General features: G+C 46.3%; 2 protein-coding genes across 6 annotated transcripts in view; one reads left to right on the forward strand and one right to left on the reverse strand.

Moving 5' to 3' along the window:
* Positions 1 to 20,089, forward strand: part of ralgps2 (Ral GEF with PH domain and SH3 binding motif 2) — a 74,132-nt gene that overhangs the window by 40,854 nt on the left and 13,189 nt on the right. For all 4 annotated transcript variants that reach the window (XM_084010717.1, XM_084010716.1, XM_084010719.1 and 1 more), the window contains exon 10: positions 19,420 to 19,557. In XM_084010717.1, the coding sequence (XP_083866843.1) occupies positions 19,420 to 19,557 (138 nt within the window). The remainder of the gene's footprint in view (positions 1 to 19,419; positions 19,558 to 20,089) is intronic.
* Positions 2,147 to 17,628, reverse strand: angptl1a (angiopoietin-like 1a). Of its 2 annotated transcripts, none has more exons than XM_084010721.1 (6): positions 17,320 to 17,628; positions 8,128 to 8,386; positions 7,396 to 8,016; positions 4,783 to 4,976; positions 3,521 to 3,791; positions 2,147 to 3,238 (listed from the first exon to the last, which is right to left on the reverse strand). In XM_084010721.1, exons 2-6 carry the CDS (start codon positions 8,315 to 8,317, stop codon positions 3,051 to 3,053), a joined length of 1,464 nt encoding a protein of 487 aa, XP_083866847.1. In that variant the 5' UTR covers positions 8,318 to 8,386; positions 17,320 to 17,628; the 3' UTR covers positions 2,147 to 3,050. The 2 variants fall into 2 exon arrangements, with proteins under 2 accessions (XP_083866847.1, XP_083866846.1); XM_084010720.1 differs by having other exon boundaries at positions 17,295 to 17,628.

Below are 20,089 nucleotides of genomic sequence, written 5' to 3' on the forward strand. Positions count from 1 at the left end.
GCAATGACGGACCGGGAGTTGAATGCAAAGCTTAATGCTGCTAAACGGCACACAGTTAGCGGTTTAACTGTACAACTCAGTGTGTGTGTGTGTGTGTGTGTGTGTGTGTGTGTGAGTGAGAGAGAAGGGAAGACTTTCCGTTCGGTAAGCGTTTCAGTGATGTGGGATCAGTCGGCCATTATTTCAGGGTGGAGTCTTTGCGCTGTAAGTCGTACGTGTAAGTGCGGCGGTGTTTCCTTACAGCCTGAGCCCGTCGATGATGCGCGTGGCCGTGTGATGTGCGACCAGCTGGCTGTCCTGGTCGGCTGGGCCGAGCCAAATTGGCACGGGGGAGGGAAATCGGCGCCCCCCCTTTGCTCTCAGGTCGCCCTCCATGGTAAATCCCCTCTGGGGGAAGCCGCAGGGCTTGTTCCAGAGCATCAATCCCAACATAAGTGCTCGGCGTGAGATGGTTAAATTGGGGTTTGGGGGGCTTCTCCTGATGTTTACATCTCTGGTCATGAGACAAAGTACCTTTTTTTTTAAAGCTCACATTAAAGTCCCAACCCACAGCTGAGGGGCTAAAATGACCATGTGTGTTTTTGTAAGAGCTAAATACACCACAGGAGGGCTGACGTCTACAACGCATGTTTGTGACTTCCTGTCATGTTTCTGTCTTTCGCCCCATTTGCACCTTTTGTAGGTGTGATGCTTATCTCTGGTGGTAAAGAGCCCCGTGTCTGCTGTGTAGTCGGCAGGCGTTCCACAGTGTGTGTGTGTGTGTGTGTGTGTGTGTGTGTGCGTGTGTGTGAACCCTGACCTGCCATTAGGCCCGGCAGTCGCAGCCCCCTCCTCACCACAGGGCCGGGCCTGTTACATGCTCAGACGAGCTTGTTCCTGTTCTCTGGCCGATCATGGAAAAGGACAAAGGGCCCCCACAGAAATGCGTGGCTCCGCTGTAACGAAGACGCACACGCTTTAAAATGTTTCTCGACGCCGGCAGCCACGTGGCGTAAGAGCTGCAGCCCTCAGTTGGTGTGTGTACACCCGACCTGTTCATCGACCTGCTGCCGTGCTCTCATAATCAAGTCGTTGCTGGGGGGTTGTTAGCACAGCTGTAGCGTGCTAGTTGGTTTAGCTGCTTTATGGTCTTTATGAATCTAAATGGACCATAATTGACTAAATATACATCATGCTGTATTGAAGAAGACTTGAAACCAGAGATTTAGACCATTGACTCACATTTGCAATGTTTAGGTAGATAAATAAGGTGAGAAATTTTCTTGTAGACTTCTATGCAGTCAGACTTCTTTTTGAAACCAGACCAGGCTATGAGAAAGTATTCAGGCTTAAGGCACTTGCGCCTGGCTTGACGTCACTTTTCAGACTCGGGGGATGTCACCTGGTCAGGAGGTAGTACATCCAGGTAAGACCCTGGTCTGGCCTGGACTGCATAGGTATACAGTGATTTCACTGGCTGTCAGCCTACCTGCCAGTACTTGAGTACCTCCGTGAGCTCTCTCTCCCCCCCTATCTGTGTTAGCATCAGATGGCTCCTATCTGTTCTGACTTACAGTTCCTCGGAGAGAAAAGGTCCTCGGGGGAGCCACAATTTCAAGACGTACGTTTGTATTTCACGGAAAGAAAAGCTCAACGTTTTTTTTTTCGTGCACGGAATGTTCCCCTCCTTCTCTTCCCCCGTCTGCGTCGCTCTCTCTTGCCTTTGATCAACCTCACTGTCTCTCCATTTCTTTCATTATAGTCTAAGTTTTTCTGCAGCAGCGTCATTTATAATATCCTCCGTGTTATCTATCTGTCCTCAGCTTGATATGGTCCAATCTCTCTTTTTTTTCTCCTTTACTTGTATCTTTCTAACCTCTCATTTGCTATGACGTCTTCCTCCAGAGCGAGAATAATGGGGTTTTGAATCTTCTCTCGCTGGTGGTCACAATTAATTTCTTATTATGATTAAAATCCGTCTGACCTCCTTCACTGCACCGACGGCACGTATTGCACTTAAATCCCATCAACGGCCTTTGAAGTGTTTCATTTCAGGTGATTGTATCATCTGGTCGTATTTTTTACATACTGCCAAGTTTTACATTCACGCCGGAAATGACATTGAAACTTTCATTTTGCTGTTCGTTGAGTGAAGAGTGAAAGACCATTGGATGTTAACAAAAGAATTTAATTAGAAAATGGGCAGTGCACGTCTCATATTCTCAACTGGACATCCACTTGCATCCGTGTTCGTTTCTGCATCTGTTCAAGTGTCGTTAATGTGTCTCTACATTGGATAAAACATTTTTTATTAAGAATTGTTTTGTTACAGGGCTAGATATTAAAAAAAGGCTGTGACTATACTTACTATAAATACAGTGATAAATAACAAAGAATGGCAACATTGTGAACATTCGGCCTGAGTAGAATCACTCCTCTTAAATTACCTTTCACAAATAAAGCCAAAGATATTTACATACCAAAGCCAGCTCAGCCGTATGCACATTGGACAAGCGCCCCGGGGCACAAGTTCATTTTTCTGCAAGGGGGGGCAAAGGAATCCCCCCGAAGTCCAGACAAGCACCCAGAAACGAGTAGACAGTAGGTTTGACGAGTCCCGTTTGATCGTCAGGGACTCTTACCGGGAACACTTTTACATTTCCATGCTACTTAGGTTAAACACCCCCAGTACATCCGATACCCTTCGTCACGGGCGACAAGACACCTTTAGCTGCTCAGAAGAAATCTTCTTCAGAAAATTACCATTTCCCTTTTTTTTTATTACATAGGAGAGTAAAATAGGATGCTTGAGAGTAATACTTGATGGTCGCGGGGAGCTCGTTGTACCATTACTTTCCAGACTTGACGGGTGGAGGAGAGCAGTCGCTCAAAGAGGGCAAAGTCATCGGGGGGAGCAGACTGCTGTTACCGTAAACGCACGCCACCGTCTCTTCCTCCTTCAAGTTTTTAACAAGGCGCTGTTGTATTCCTGGCTCTGCCTTTTTACTGTCTGTGTTTATGGGGAGATAAAAGGTAAGGGGATTTGTAAGGGAACCGCACGGTCCGTGATTTCAGTCAATCGGTCGGATCATAAGGCGGACCGACTTGAGGGAGTAGAAACCTCCTCCGTACTCGGCCCAGAAGATTCCGTCCTGGAACTTGCTGCGGTAGACGCCGCCGCTGTACCACACGCCGTTCAGGTTGGTCTGGCCGCATGCGTTGTACCACCAGCCGCCCTTATGGAAGTGGGCGCAGTTACCTGGGGAGAGGGATGCGTCATAATCAAGATGAATGCGATGGACCTACGGCGAGGTCTAGGCCATGTATGATAAACAACATGATTGGCATTTTTAGACCATTTTATATCCCTGATATAATAGCATAATAATGTAAGTACACCCTTTCAAAGAGTGATGCACCTTTAACGAAGAATATTCAGATTGGAATGTGAAAAATAATGAAATATGGAATCACTTAACATCATTGGGACAGGCATATTTACTGCTGCTAACATAAGAAATCCAAACAGTGTCTCTCTTACCAGAAAAGGCGTCCTTGTCGCGGTCGAGCGTGGTGAACTGTTTGCCGTTGTGGCTGCTGAAGGAGTCCCCGGCGTTGCCCTGGTAGGTGCCGAGCCTCAGCCGGTAGCCCTCGCTCTCCGGCTCCAGGTGGAAGCTACTGTACTCGGCGTACACCTTCTTCCCCGTCCAGTCCTCCAGCTCCACCATCAGCTTGTAGTCGCCCTGCTTCCCCAGGTTGTAGATGTTGTCCAACCCGAGCCAGTGTTCGCCGTCTATGTTTCCGAAGCCTCTCTGCAGGGGGGGGAAACACCACAGCGTTTGTTATTCGTTGTTGGTTGTGGTTTGTGTTGAAATGTCACTGCGATTAAAACGCGGACCATCAAAGTGCAGTATCGACTGCTGAAAGAACGGGTCTCGTTTTCAACTCTGCGGTCACTGAACGCAAGTCACTGTCCAAAGAACACAAATGGTGAAGTTCGGCGAGGTTAATATGACTCCTCAGCAGAGTGCCGGGTTTAAAGGACTCTGGTGCACTCAATTTAAAATGAAATCAAATCTGCTTCCCAGTGAGACAATAATGTGTTACGGTTGTGAACTGTGGTTTTGTCACTTGAGGCAAATTATTTGAATAACGGGGGGGGGGCGGGCAATGGTGATCTGGCAGTTAAGCGGATATTTGAATTTAGAGCCGCAGAGACACATTTCTGTCACGGATCCAAACAACATGTAAGTTTTGATTACTAAATATCATTTTACGACGGAGAGGAAAACTCTCGTCTCTGCCACATTTATTTAAATGTCTTTTCTTGTTGTAGACAACTGGGAACCCAGACGTTTTTGTGAGGATGTGTATTAGTGTGAGATCTTTCTTCCTTTATCTTGCTCAGCTAGATCCTGGATCACACCTCGATCACAAAAAGTCTGACGCACGAGGTGTAAAAGCGATAAAAGGATCATTTCCAGTTGGGTTTGAGCCGTGTTACCCTCTCGGCCCACCCTGCCTCTCCTGATTGCGTACATTCGCATGCAGCTACTTGGCTCCGGCTCTTGGCCGTGATTTCCATGTGAGGAAATCCGCCGCTAAGCTGTTTACATTGACGGAGCAAGTGCTTGCTTAGTGGCCCCAGATTGAACTGCTGAGACTGGGTCACTTAGGATTGGGGAAAAAAGGAAAAGCTGTGAATACAGATCTCCAGCATGCTTAAGAGATCTTTTTATATTATCCCCGGATTAAACCGATTAAATCTTGCCTTTTCTCAATCAAACCTCGTCCTCAGCTCACCTTGTAGTTCTCCCAGTTGCGGAAGAAGTTCACAGCGCCGTCTTTTCTCCTCTGCAACACGGTCCAACCTCCGTTGTCGAGGCCGTGTTCACACCAGGCCTGGATCAAGCGATCGCTGCCGTCCGTCTTCAGCAGGTACATCCCACTGGTGGTGTGACCTGCCTGTCGCACCTGGTAACAGTCTTTGAAGGGACCTTTGGTGGGAAAGATGAGAAAAAAAGAAAGTTTGTTATTGCTGCGTCTTGATATTTGTTGTAATTGGTAATGGAATTAGTTGGTATATACCTATTTGGTTTTGGTAAGATATGCAAGTTCAGGTGTTAAAATTGGTATCAGGAAAAGGGAAAAAATCGGTATCAGAAACACCTCTACCTTTCTGCGCATTAATCAAGATGTTTTTTTTTATTCCATATGCAAAAGTCATCATCATCCATCTTTGCGCTGTTGACAGCAGACAGACAACAGCGGAGTGAAACTTGGGCTTGAGCGGTTCTATCAGTGTTGCTGCATTCTTTCATACATTTCTCCTCCATCAAAATGTTACGCAGTCAGGCAAACTTCAATGTGCAGACTTAAGCTAAATGAATATTCTGCTAAATTTCGCCTTCAAATGAAGCCATGTGGCGGCACTGCACCCAACGCTGACGCAGCTGAACCTAAAGCTGGCGTACTTCCTCTGTTCTCCCCCGTGTGAATATGTATTAAACCAGTATGAACACCGGCATTGTGCAGGGGGGCCTCCGGGGCCTAAAGGCCCACAGAAGATGGTTTTCTCAGCTGAGTGCAGGAGCACATAGGCACCCAGTGTGTTGGGCCTCCCCAGCACTAGATTGTATTTTTCTAGTAATGATATGTCTTCATTAGACCTGTCAGTGGAGGTCTGTGGGGTTGTTCTCCAACGTATTCCCCCGTTTTCTCTTGCTTTTGTTAGTTTCGGACAGAGCTTTAAGTTGTTGAATTTAAAAATGAAAAGTAAAGCAGTGATGGTTTAAAAGGGGCTCGACTCGACCAAACTGTGGTCCAGCAGTGTGTATTTCCAGTAGTGGTGAACCTACGTGTTCAGTGGTGGTGGTGAACTTTTACCTATTTCCCTTTCTGCATATATTCATCTAACTTATCACCAAGGAGAGGTTCCCTTCCTTATCACCAGGAATTTGTTAAATATGTGTTCTGGAGACAAGTGGGGCGAAATATTTCAGGGGGTTGTTTTTTTTTCTTCCTGAAAATTAAACTGTGAAGATGTGTTGGCCACCAAAGCGAACACGAGCCATCCCTGGCTTTTTGTTGTTTCTCTTGGTTGTAGATAAACCGTGGCGTGGCCAGATTGAGAGTTTTGTTTCAGTCGTAGACGGGGAAAAGAAAATCGACTCATATCATCCCTGATATTGATATGAAGCATGTAGAATTGCGGGATCGTGACAGCGGAGCTCTCAATTCTAATAACTGCTCAGAGGGAACCTGGCCATGTGTGGATTTCAGGGTCTATATGTGTGTACATGTCTGAGAGAGAACAAATCATTTCCCCCTGGAGATTAAGTCATTTTCTTTTTTCACCACACATTTTCTTCCATCTCTAAGGTACTAAATGTAGGTCGAAGGTGTCTTAAGCTCATCGGCCATCAGACACTTTGGCTTGAATGTACATTTCATATTATTTAAGGAAGGAGTTGAAAAAATCTATATTGTGTATTTATTTAATAGTTTACATGTAACTATTTGTTTGTTTGTAACTGTAAAGTGTCCTTGAGAGTGGCCAATATATGGCCTTATAATAAAGTAATATTGTTAACTCACCATAAAAAATACCCCACTTTTTATGTGTGGTTGCATAGCAGGGACGGAGCTGATTTGAGTGTTATTTATAATGCCATAATTTGATAGCTAATTATGGTCATCTGGCATATTGATAAGTGGTTCCAGGCCTTTTTTTTAATAATGCCAAGTAGCACGAGAGTAATGATATGTGTTTTATCTGGAGTCCTTAACCAGAGCTATAAATGTCTTGATTTAATCAAATATTGGAGAAGGTATTCTCACCTCTCCTGTGAACCTTATTATGTCACCCTACTAAGTGACATCCCCCCCACTTTGTCTGAGGAATATTATGAATGATTTCATACATTTCACCATCTGGTTGTTTAACCTCTGTCAACATTCCCCGCCACGGCCAGTTCGCCAGACAAAATACATCAGAGTCATTTCCAAAGTAGCATTCTCACCTTGCAAATTGGTTTCATATCGGTAGGTGATCTCAAATTTCAGAATAGGTACTGAAGTGCTAGTGCTGTTTGTCTATACATGGCCTCATCATGTAATGTGCAGTAGATATATGTATTCCTGTTCTCTGAAATAGATTTTTTCTAATGCTGTTCAAAGAGGCCTAATCCACATCCTACTAATTTGGTACATATGCTCAGTGCTGTGCTGCCAATACAGACAGCCAAGTGGGAATCATAGGAATGTATGATTTCACTGCATCTGCCGTGCCAAGGATTAGCCAACTGTGCCTCAGTAATACCAACTATTGCGAGAAATTATGTTCAGCAGTATGTTTAGTAAATGTACACACAGCTACTAAAGTATGATCAACCAAGTATTCAAATCGATACGTACCATCGGAGGTAAGTGTTCCCTGTGGTGGCGGAGGGTTAATCCCAAACGGGCTAGCGGTGGGGGAGTCCAGCCGTGATCCTCTGGGGAAGGCCCGGTTGTTATTATCCCTCTGGATCTCGTTGGTGAAACGGTTGTTAACCGGCAGATTCTGCGGCACCACCTGCACCAGCGGGGGGACCACGGGCAGATCGCCACGTCCCAGCGTCCTCAGGCAATGCTCCTCCAGCGCCGAGATGAGAACGGACTGGTTGTTGACCACCCCGGCCATCGTGGCGAACCTGCCCTCCAGCTCCTTGTACCTGGAAGCCAGTCGCACCATCTCGGAGGTCACGTTGAGGACGCGGTTCTCCAGCTGGGCCAGCTCCAGAGAGTTGTCTCTCTTCCTGATGATCTCATGCAGCAGCTGCATGTAGAGCTGGGTCACCCTGGAGTTCATGTTCCTGCTCTCCTTCCGCAGCAGCTTCATCTCGTTCACCAGGTTACCATCCACGTCCACCACCAGCTGCAGCGTCTCGATCTCACGCCGCTGCTTGTTGAGAACCTCCCGCACATCTGCGATGTCTATACGGGTCACTCTGTCCTTGTCTGGCTCGGGGCCTGTGGTGCTGGCACAGATCGGACCTGGTGACAGATACAAGTTATTTAGGAAGTTACCCAGAGGCTTGTTTGATTTTTTTTAAAACATACTTCAATGAAGAAAGACATGTGATGAAGAAGAAATCTTCTACAAACCTGTGATTCTCTGCTCAGGTACAAGGAAGGTGTAGGAACACTTTTTGGCATCAGAGTCGATGGGGGCTCTCTTGCTCCTGTGGAGAGAAGGCTCTTTGGCCCTCCGGGCTTCCCTGGAGCTCCTGCAGTGACTTTCCTCCCAGAGGGAGAGGCAGAGCAGGGCGCACAGGCTCCACATCAGCCCCTGCATCGCTGCTGGCTGGTCAGATGGATCAACGGACTGCTACTGGTGCTCCCTCCGAAGTCCCCCCAGGCCTCCCTGCAAGAATACAAGATCTTAAGAGTTGGGACTCTGAAGGAATGTTCACTGCAAAGGGTGTTGATTGTATGCTATTCCAGAGCAGAGGAGAACTCACTGCTGCCAGATTTTTTTATGGAAAAGGGTATTTGGTTCTTTTTTCAAAGTCACAGACAATCAGTAGTTGTTTGGGAAAAGTGTCCACAGAGTTGTCAGGTCATTGCTCCCCATAGAGTTGTTTTGTGTGGAAAGACTGAAAGAGAGAACACGTTTACTGTCCAGGCCACGGGACGAGGTCTGCTTTCTCTCTCAGTTAGTTCCCCTCCTGACAGACACCCCATTTTTTTCCCTGAGGTCCTGTTGGTTTATTAAAGAGGTCTGCCATGTGGCTGACTCTGATGTCACCTTCTTTATTCTGAGAATGATATTATTCTCACAACTGCCCACCCTCTTGTCTTGCAAAGCATGTACCCGAATTGGCTTTTTTGGCCACAGGAACTCTTCCAGGGAACCTAGTTCCAGTTTTGCATTCAATATGGATGTATTGCTTTCCCGTTATTTTAAAGTCTCTGTCCATCTCTGCGTCTTCTTTCCAACATTGGTAAGGGCATGTCGTGCAAAATTACATAATACATTTTATCTTTACGCTTGTCTTAATGCAACAGAGATGCAATTCAACTCGCCTAAGAAACACCTAGCTTCTGATTTCTTTCTTTCTGGTCTGAGTATTTGGTTCAAAGGCCTCTAAGAGGGTTCAAGACCTCCCTTCCTGCTCAGAGATCTCACCTTATTGTCTCGTACTACGATGTTATGTACGTGCACAGTCCCAGTCAAACACGCTAACCCCTAATTCTGATGGAGCTTCCTGTGAGACCGGTTATATATAAGCTCTCTGCTGAGCGTCCGCTGCCCCACGCGGCTCCATACCTTCAACAGGAATGTTTAGGTTTCACTTGAAAGATTTCACAAACAGGCCGTCACTACAGGGGTGTGAGACCACGGCCCTCTCACTCCCTCGCCCTTTCTCATCCCCGCTGATTCTAGTTCTGTTTCTCATCAGTGCACAAGCACAAAAACACTTGCACAGATGCACACACGCTGCTTCATTTAACCCCCCTGGCCAAGACCGTCTTGCCCTCCTAATCCACTCCATCACTCTTGAGCCACTCAGTGCCACATCATTAAGTCCTATACGTCCACCCTGACACCCAGGAGACGTGTGTCTCGCACATGACGCCATTGTGGTTCTTCCAGGAATTCTGTCCTCGGAGCGGTGTCGAGAGGGGACAGGATCACAGCTTGCCCTGCAGACTTTGCCTGTATGTGTAATCACGCGTTCCCATCTGTAGGGTTCAATACTGTGTGTGCATGACTGTCCAGAGACGTTATTCATTTTCATGGTGGTGTGTTTTTCCGGCGGCCGATGTGTCTCGTCAGCGTAGCCAGGTGCTCTATCCTTGCTGACCTGCTAATGACTTGAACAGCAGCGTCAGCAGTATCGGTTCTCTCAAGAACGTCTTCTTTCCCAAAATATGACTGGCTACTATGACTCCACTGTTGCCAGGAGCGCCATACAGCGTCCGAATTTAGCATCGTCCACATGCCCCCCGAAGCACGAACAGCTCAGACAACATAGCAGCTCATCCATCAGCCGTCACCTCCTTCATTTCCCATCTCTTGTTGTTTCTTTTCCTTCTCTTTCCCTTTCTTTTCCTGTCGTCTGGAGGCTGATTTCCTCATGGGTGGTGGTTCTGAGTACAAGGGGCCTAGTCTTTTTCATGGAACCGCAACATATCAAAGACATTCCAGGCAACGTGGAGAGGTCACCAGTGTGTCTTGAAGGTACAAGGTTTACGGCGTTTCCTCAAAACAAGCAAAACCATCTCATTTTTTCCCCCCAAGATTGTCTGTTTTATGCATCAGGTTATCGTTGCAGCCGGGTGGCTTATCAAGATGTCACCTTGCCATAAAATGGTGTTAGGTGCGATTGTAACAGCGTTGTTTTACATGTACTCATTATCGGTGCATCCATTTGAGTTTAGGACATGTCTGACTACAAACAGATGCTGAAACATCGAATCATGATATACATCCAGTTGGCAGCCAGGCATCGTGATAGTATTGAATCAAGACTGTTCACTGAATCTTACAATGGAGGCAATGTGCAATTCCTGCATGTATGTATGATAAGTTAATGCAAGTTTGTGTACCATTTCCATCCACCAAAAGTTCCCTCCTAGCTCACATGTACTAGTACTGCATGTCGAGGACAGTGTGACTCAGGATGAATGAGCAATGTTCCCCCACATGTTTCTAACTCTGCGGCTGGAAATGCACTGTGAGTTGCTCCAGAGAAATGTTGCTTACAATCAGGAACCTGGACGTGTACAGAGAGATTACTGGGACAGAACAAGGGAAGGAGATAAAGCACCAAGATTTAAAAGAATAGCCCAGACAGCAGTAGATTACAGATGGAACAGAGTAATAGGGATTGAACGTGGATCGTGGCCCTTTTCCCCCTTCCTGGCCAGGTATCACAAACACAAGCTGAGATAAAATACTCCAATGTCTTTTTTAGTCTTGACAAATTTGCACTCTTTTCTCTGCCTGTTTCTTTTCATTTGATTGCTTTTCCTCTCTGTTTGACCCTCCTCCTTAATTTCCTTTCCTTCCATTTTTGAATACTTTCCTTTTTCTTTGCTTTCTCTGTCTTGCGTTCCTTCCTCCTCTTTCCTCTCCAGGTCTTTCTGTTTCAGCTCAATTGCATTACCAGGAGATCGCAGATACATTTGAAAGCTATGAGATGTAAGTAGCACAGCAAGTAAGAGCAATTGAAAGTCATTTTCTTCCCTAATATGAGCAGGATTTATTCCATGTCTCGTTGGCTCGGCCCTACCTGAAACTAGTGTGTGGGATAAAAACTTGGCCTCTTAACTCCACCTTATATATTGGCAACGGTATGAGGGATCATACGTCTTTCTCAGGATAGTCAGGATAACAGTGGCTTTTTTAAACGTCCTCACTCCCCACCGTTGCTGTGTTTTAATTCATCCTCATGGAAGTTTTGGAACAGTCTGAGAACAGGCAGCATTTATCTGTCTCTTCCTTTTTTCCACCTCGATGAAGCCCACAACTTTTTTCCGATTTGGCTCGTTTGAATGTCGTTTCACCCCCACGCTCAAGTCTGGATGTGTGCACATCGCGACGGCCTCTGTCTTTCGTCTACATTTCTTTTGGATTTCTGTGTTGTTGCAAATGAATAGTGATTAACTTTTGCACCCGAGTAGGAAGACAAAAATAATTATTTTCTGCTCGTCGTCAGAGAGGAAATGACCAGAGAAGTCATTAAGCTAGACGGCTGCTTACATTACCGCGAGACGGGGAAAAATGTGTTTTGCAGAGTTGGTTAAACAGCGGAATTGGATGTTAGTTGCTGCTTGAGAAAAACAGCCATCTGTCTCTCACTGCCGGCTTCAGCTTAGTCTGTATGTAGAAACACAGGCATCGTTTTGTGATCCAAGTCCAAAGAAAACCGCTTAATAAATCTATTAAACAATTTGTATAAACTGCAGGATTATGCGACATGTCGCTATCATACAGTATGTATTACACAGTTGCCAGTTTACTAGGTTCACATGGCTACACTTACAGCAAAAATGACATCCTCCAAAAAAGACCACACAGTTGAAAATCAACACCTCTCTGAAACGAGTTCAACGTAAACCATCACCCTCGCGAAGGCAGCATCTGTTGCAGAGTTATTGTAACATGATGCCGTTGCTGACATTTTCCCCCCTGTGCATGTGCAACTCTGAGCAAGGAAAGAAAGGAGCGAGACAGATCTGTAAAACTGAGTTTCACAAAGGCACCACTTTAAATGTTGTGTTTGCCAGAGACATGCTCGTACGTTTCTTGGAAATAAGTGGTTCAGCATGAACAAAGAGACCAATCAACTGAAGAAATCTTAGCCGACTAATTAACTATGAGTGAGCAGCCCGACAGACTAAAGTTCTATGGCAGTCATTCTCTATATATATTTTACAAAGACTTTAACCTGAGCCATAGCACAATAATAGCAATCGTATCCAACCATAATAGAATAATAATAATATATATTTTTGTTTTTAATGTGTCAATATGGACAGGTCTTCTCTAATATGTAACAGAGTCTTAGACAAATGAGGCACGGGAAGTCAGATGATCTGATTTGATAGTCTCACACTAAATGGACATTTGGTAGCGGAGCGTGGACTAGAAACGTTGATCCTGGTGTCCTGCAGGGATTTTTACCAGTTGTGATGTGTCAGTCTGCAGCCTGATGGATTGCCGTTCAAAGAGCATAGAAAATGTATTTCCCAGCCTCAAAAAATGAAGGAAAAAAAAGAAAAATCCCCAGCCTCCACTCGTTCCCACATCTGGTCCTCAGACTTTCCCACAATAAGTCCAATATGCCCTAAAACACACAACACGTCATCACTGGTCAGAAGAAAGAGCAGCTGGGGGGGGGAGGGGGGGGATTGGATTTAGAGCAACAATAAACAGCAGCACTGCTTTACATGACAACATGGAGCTCAGCCAGCTCTGCTGTTGGTGCGCCACCGGAGGCCGACTTCCTCCCGGCGTTTCATCCATACATGATGTCACCAGCCACGGATTCAAAGACTCTTATTGACTCGTTCTTGCTAAAACAATTGATGCCGCACGTGGGAGAACGTAGAGGCACTGACAGCCGATAAATAAAGGATGGAAATAAAGAGGACCTACGATGCTTCTCCCCTTTAGTTTGTTAGAGAGGCGTTTTGTGCATCTCAAAAGTCACCAGAATGGGAATGCCTAAAGTCAATGCCCAAACAGAGTTACTCTCCCCCGCAGAAATCTCGCCTTTTCTACCTTAAAGTGATGAGTCACCACAAAACACATTGGCATAATTTCTGTCCAGCTGCTAATCCTAAATCAAAGGTGACTGGAGCATAACCTCAAGAGTTTGGTTAGCAATCGCCATGTTGAAAAGACGCCGTTTTCTGCATTGCGAAAGAAAACACCCTTTCAAAGTAAGAGGAGTTGGAGAACAAGTGGCAAAATTTCACTGGGCTTTTGGGGGAGGGAGGGGCAGGAGATCAACAGCGTTTCAGAAAGCGAGGAGAGCTGCTATAGCACTATTAAAGCATGAAAACATGTTCGAGTAGTAACCTGAAATACAATTATGCACCACAAAATGAGCACAAGGTCGTCGTTAAGAGCAAAAGAAATAGCTACGTGAGGTAATTGAGGAAGGGGGGGCCAGTGGGCGTGTACGCAGCATGAGCCGGGGAAGAAGCAGTAAAGGTAGTGACGTATAACAATTAATGAAAACAACACTGCTCTCTTAAACACGGCTCTAACAATGAGGAAATACTTCTGCCACAGTGGAATAGGAAAAAAGACACGGTGGCATTAATAGTGTTGTTTTATGTCTCCTCATTAAACGGTACATGCTGGAAATGTTAAAAGGGAAATCAAGGTGTATTAAAAGGAGCTGGAATAGGATTTCCCCTGCATTTATAACGTAAGCTGGTGATTTGAGGCTGAAGCCAATCACCAGAATTTTAAAAAATGAGGGATGAGGTGGAAAAACGATGACGGTAGATTAAGTGGTTCTGTTTAGGAAGTCGTTAGCCTGCGGTTGGAGAACAACCAACCCTGCCTCCGGCTTTTTCACTCGTAGTTCCACCCACAACCATCGGCTTCTGAAGAACTAGGAAAGGGCTTGTCAAGGGGTCCTTGTAAGACGAAAGGTTCCATTAAGAATTCTTGAAAGAACGAGTTCTTCAAGGATTGTAGAAAGCATGTGGAATGGCCAAATAACTGATTGTGAACCATTATTATTGCGGGTTGAGCTGCACCACATGAGCCTCGGCCCTCTAGGAGCCTCACAGGGAACCCTGGGTGGGTTCTCGATGGAACCCATGTAATATAAAAGGGTGACTTGTTGTTAGCACCCTGGTAATCAATAATCCATAGACGAGTCCTCTGTAGAACCTCCCATAAGGGGCTCTGGGTGGAACCTTTCCCAGACGGTTCAGTGTATAATCCTTTATGTCGGGTCTAGGTAGAACCCTGTGAAAGGGTTCCAGATGGCACCTTTTTATTTCTAAGAGTTGTCCACCTTCATGATGCTAAGTTACTGAGGGGGTGCCCCACGGGCCCCATCTGTTTTCCTTCTTCTGTAGTGAAACTCTAAACATGTGGGCTGATGTTGGGGGGTCAGAGGTCTATATGTGGGATTAGGGTGCAGCCCCACCCTTCCTCTACCTTCACTACACCCCCACCCAACCATCCGCTCCACAACTCCTGCAATCAATCGGTCTTTGTGGAGAACGGGTTCCCCCTCTTCCTCCTTTTTTTTTTTTTTTTTTTTTGCACAGCACATCAATGCACAAACAGGTTCTTCTGTCCAGACTTCATATCAGGTCGACCCTCTCTTTCTGTCTCACTTTGTCAAGATAAGGGCTCTCAAGTCTCAGACACCCTCCTCCATCACGCCCCCCCTTAAATACCAACACACACTCTCAACGGTATTAAATCTCGCCTCACAGAATCTGAGCCGGTGATGTATTTCCCAGGCCGACAGTGTAGCCGTTAACTCGCCCGTTCAAGTGGCTTTTCTCTCCGGTTAAATCAAACTCATGAAGAGACACTCTTTTTTTTTTTGCTGCTTTGAAACTACCGCCGCCACGGTTTCAAACATTAGAGAAGAGCTGGAGGAGGGTCGGGGGAGAGAGGAGAGCCAGGAGGTGGAGGGAGATATTAAAAAATGTTCCCACATTTATATAAAAGTTTGTTTGTGTGAATTTTTCACATTCAGGAGACCCACTGTCTCTCTCTATTACCCCCCCTCTCTGAGTTGCACCTCGACTTAATCTCATACCTCCGACTTCACGTGCTTTCTATTAGTCGAAGCGGCGAGGAAGGGCACGTCCAACCCAACACACTCGTTGCCCACCGGCTCTACTTAGTTACATACCTCCACCGCCTCCTGTCTGTTTGTCCTGACCTCCAGGCTGACCTCTTCCTCCCTATGGCGACCCGTCCGCTCAACTGTGTCCAAGCTCTCATTAGGGGGATTCTAAATGAGCTTCACGTTGCAGCTCGAAACTCAATACAGCCTCGGCTCTGTTTTCTTTCCCTCGCGGGTTTTGTGATTTCCAATGCGATAGTGCTACACTCCAGCCCTGTGGCTCATCAGGTACATTTGAATATACAATGTGTCCAGCCTGTCCTGCTGCGGTTTGATTTAACCGCATGCATTTTTTTAGACGAGCCCCTGTGTGCGTGTGTGTGTGTGTGTGTGTGCTTCTATATGTGTCCCAGTGATAAGATCAGCTGAGCTGAGTCTGCGAGGGGGTCCAGCCTCGGGTCGCACAGTGAGATACGCTTGGCCGCGTGCCCGTCGGAAAAACCCAAAAAGTCGGCCCGCGCTGGCTGAGTGAGCTATCAATCTCATGCTGCGTTACAACATGGTCTGTGACGGGACGGCTGGGGGGAGGGGCGGCGGTTAACGGGCTCTGACAGCCCGCCATACGTGCTCGACCTGACCCGCTATTTATTGGCTCGTCCTGGGAGTTTGGAAAACACTCCGTTTGATGTCTTTCCTACGTCATGATTTATAGCCCCGCGTTGAGGTTTAAGAGAATGGGTTAGTTCATGTGTGGATTGGTTGTAACAAACCATTTAAAGCCCCCCCCCCCCCCCCCCCCCCAAAAAAAATCAGGTGAACCCCTGAGCCCAAGCACAGAATGTTCTGGTTCTGGAGTTATTGGAGGTATTGATCTTGTGATTTATTACTCTACTTTATGAAATGTTTTCTTAGCCTTTTTTTTTTGCCACTCCCTCATTTTTGCCTTATTTCGAGGCTCAAAGAGCCCATGTTCTCATGCTAGCTCGCTCTCTCTCTCAGTCATTCACAGATGTGGCTTTGCAGCGATCAGAATATTTTTCCACACATCCCACTAAAAGGCCGGTAACCTAAGTGAAAACATTTAGAAGATAATTGGGGAGTTGGTGATATGGAAGTGGGCCAGACAAATGCTGTTGGAGTTCAAAGCTTCTTCCCCCCGCTGTCATGGTCCCCGGCTGCGTGTTTGATAGAGGATGTGGTTACGTTTGGAGTACATTGTATCATCCTCCCTAACAACTCTGTGAAAGGGACTTCTCTCAGAGACGAGTCCGTTAACTTTTAAGGGTTTTCCTTTTGCGTGTGATCTCACGATCCTCCATCCGTAACGAGGAGAAGCATGCACTGAGAGAGACGTGTCACCACCTCATTTAGGCATAATATTATTGATCTAACCCTCGTTCCACCAGGGGTTAACTCTCCTCCGTCCCCCGCTGCACCCAGGCTCAGATGGTGCTGCATCGGGGGAAACCGAAAGCCGAGAAAAAATAAACAAGGCTGGCTCCAGAGCTCAAATCTCTCCATCTGATCAGATCGGTCTCCCTCAAGTGTTTTGCTGGAATGCCCTACTTTTCCTATTCTTCACTCCCCCCCCCCCCCCCCCCCACCTCTCTCTCTCTTGAACTTTCTGTGTCTCTAAAAACACCTCATACATCTGTTGCATCAAAGAAATCGCATTAAAATTCATCCACGCAAAAATAAAATGCCGACATCACCAAGCACCGTACTTGACAGATTATTTCCCGTGTTGTGCCGACACAAAAACAGACATCCACTCACCCCTCCAACACCCCCCCCCGATCGGTCTCACTAACATGGCCTGGATACACACCATGCAGGTCTGAGTGTTCATCCCAGGACCCAGACTCCAGAGAGAGAAAAGCCAAAGCAGCGTTAATGTTTCTGTCTGCAGCCGGAGCCTCTGCCATGCTGACACATTACACACATGCTCTTAAAACAACACTCGGAAACAAAATGAACTCAGGCAGCATTTACCTTCTTTGGTGTGTGTGTGTGTTACCAGTAGCGGGGGTGTGTTTCCTTCAGTTATAGTTTCACGTGTGTGATGTGTTGTGTCTTCACCGAGCTGCACTGCCCAGGACTCATCTCTCTCTCTCTCTTTCTCTCTTTGTCCCGGTCTTCTGAGGTTCTCCCCTCCACTTCTGTCCTGCAGCTGGAAATCACCGTATGCAAAGAGTCTTTTTTCTTTCTTTTTGTTGCCAAGGCCCTACTTCCCAAAGATGTGCTCCTCTCTGTGGACTCAGCTGTCCTGGGGCCCGGGCTGGGGCATGGTTCAATAGCCGGCCACTTCCAACAGACTGAGCTCTGCCGACTGATGCCTTGAGTTTTTCACAAAGAATGGGGGGAGAGAGGGAGGGGAAGGAGGAAGAAGAGAGGGGGAGGAGAAGGGGGATGAGGGTGTGGGAGTTTGAGATTGCCTTTTTTTTTCTTCTTCTTCTTCCTCCTTTTTTCTTTTTTTTTTTTAAGTGGCCCAGCCTACCTCTGATGTCACTCTGATGGAAAAAATAAAAGACAGAAAAAAAGAGAATAACAGAGCTGCCTCATTAAGTTTCCCATCCTCAACAACGACTGTCTAAGTTTTAAATAGAGAAAAAGTGAGTTAAGTGAAAGGAAAGGAGACTTGCTTGAAGCAAAAAAATGCTTTGACCCCTTACAACCCATAATTGCCCTGATGTTCTTTTATTTCACTTTTTATTCATCCAGATGAAATCTATTGAGGAGAAATCTCTTGGCCAAGCAGACCGCAAAGTAAAGTGTCAAATGATGATGATTTAATGCATACCAATAAACATTACACAATAAATACTACAAGAATTGACAGCATTCGTTTGCAATGTTGCAAAAACACTTCAAGTTTAGCCTGAAGACGAATCCAGGACCAAAAATACTTTTTTCCCCAGACTCGGTCCGCAGCGGCGGCACCGTTTGAGCAGCGAGGAGAGCTGATTGTGATGCTGCAGAGGTCACTGAGCAGCTTCCTGTGGAGCTTCAGCTGGGTATGTGAGAGCAGGAAGGCAGATAAAAGCTGACTTGTGAGCTCATCTGGTCCTTTTTCGCTGATCTCGTTTACTTTGATGTGTTCCACCTTCAGTAGATGGCGGGGGAAGTTTTCAACCCTCTTAGGTTTTTACGTTTTGATCTTTTGAAATACAAGTTTTGCCACATGTGAGTTCATAGGAAGGATCCTCACCACAAGCTGCCTGCCATCATGTATGTGTCTGTGTGTGATGCAGGCGGTGTGGATTTGTGCATGAGCCGTGACATGCTCTCAAAAGAGAAGCTACAGCGGTAAAGCCTTCAGGATCCCTCTTTCCCTCCCCTTCACCCCCTTACAGCTGTGTCTCCTGCTCTCTCTGTCTGATTCTAATCACACGGTGTTGTGTTTGGCACCTGTGTGCGTGGTACCCTGAAGACAAACCTTTTTATCTATTGGATCAGGTCCTGCAGTTCTGTTGTCGTCACCCTGCATGCGCAGCGTTTTCACGAGAGAGGGGAGCGTGGAAGGAAAGGCAACACCATCAGTTCACTTTCGAAGCGTATTAATCTCTGGTTTCAGAATGGCGGGAAGCCGCTTCTGGGTTTGTCTCTTAATGTTAATATTTATGTAATGAGAGACTAAGAATCTCAGCTGTGCTCCAAGTCTGCCAAAGAAGAGAGGGAACAGGACGGGGGGAAGAGAGATGGCCTTGATTTGGGAAAAGGCTGAAGAGAAGATCAATCAGCCACTCGAGGCCCTCGTTTAGATCCAAGGGGAGCAGATCAGGACAAACGAAACAAGCAGGGGAGCTGCAATGGGGTTCTCATTCCTGTGTATTTCATATCAAACAAGCAGCTGGTCTTCACAACAAGAAAACCCACAGCTGCTCTTGCATCATGCATCCACAGAAATCTGTCGCCGTTGCGATGTCCAGACTTGTTTGTGTGTTTTGGTTTATAATGAGCTTAGCCTTCTGTGTTCAATCCTTGGACCAATGGATGGCTGTCCTCATCTGGCTTGCAGTATGGCCTCTGACTCAATCAAGGATGGAGGAGGGCTGTGTGTTTCTCCCCCTGTTCGGTGCAACGTGCTTCATCCTTCTGTTCTGCTTGTTTGTTTCAGGGATGTACCTGTCCGACCTGACCTATGTAGACTCGGCCTATCCCTCCACGGGCAGCATACTGGAGAACGAGCAGAGATCGAACCTGATGAACAATATTCTCAGGATCATATCGGACCTGCAGAGATCCTGTACCTACGGTGAGTCGCACAGAAAACATTAGAGGACGCTACATGTAATCCACAGTGTTGTCCGGCCCAGCGCTAGTGGTAGTCTCGACAAACTAGAACGAGTACGCTGGAAAAACCCCGCACAGTGTAGCCAAGTCAGATCATTGGACTCATCACAGTCCTGTGAGAGCCACAGATTAAAAAACAGAAAAGTAAATACAATGAAAAGAGATTTTCTACACATATAATTAAAAACAAAATGTAAGACCATAGAAATAGAATAGGAGTAGAACAAACATTGAACTAGTACAAAAGAAAATGGAGATTGTTGTTAGTCGTCATGGTGACAACACATCAGTGGGCCCATAATGTGGGGTCGCAGCTCCCCTGGGAGACTAGTGGCTGACGAGTTAATAGATAGCTTGTCCTTCTCCTGAGTGGAAGGTAGTGAGTTTGAGGCCTCCGTCCTGCTGATCGATCCATTTTCTGTAACCATTGAAGAATGTCTGATTATGTCCATCATGTGCGAGAACAAAAAAAATCAGCACAAGAGAAGAGGGGG

This window comes from Eutrigla gurnardus (genome assembly GCF_963514095.1).
Source record: "Eutrigla gurnardus genome assembly, chromosome: 6".
In the NCBI taxonomy this organism is placed as follows: Eukaryota; Metazoa; Chordata; class Actinopteri; order Perciformes; family Triglidae; genus Eutrigla; species Eutrigla gurnardus.

Bases quoted from the DNA above. Each gene is read 5' to 3' on its own strand.
- angptl1a (XM_084010721.1), bottom strand. From the start codon at position 8,317: ATGCAGGGGCTGATGTGGAGCCTGTGCGCCCTGCTCTGCCTCTCCCTC. The intron at 4,977-7,395 runs GTACGTATCGAT...TTCCCACCAAAG, and splicing joins GGGAACACTTACCTCCGATG to GTCCCTTCAAAGACTGTTAC. The intron at 3,792-4,782 runs GTGAGCTGAGGA...CCCCCCCTGCAG, and splicing joins GCAACTGGGAGAACTACAAG to AGAGGCTTCGGAAACATAGA.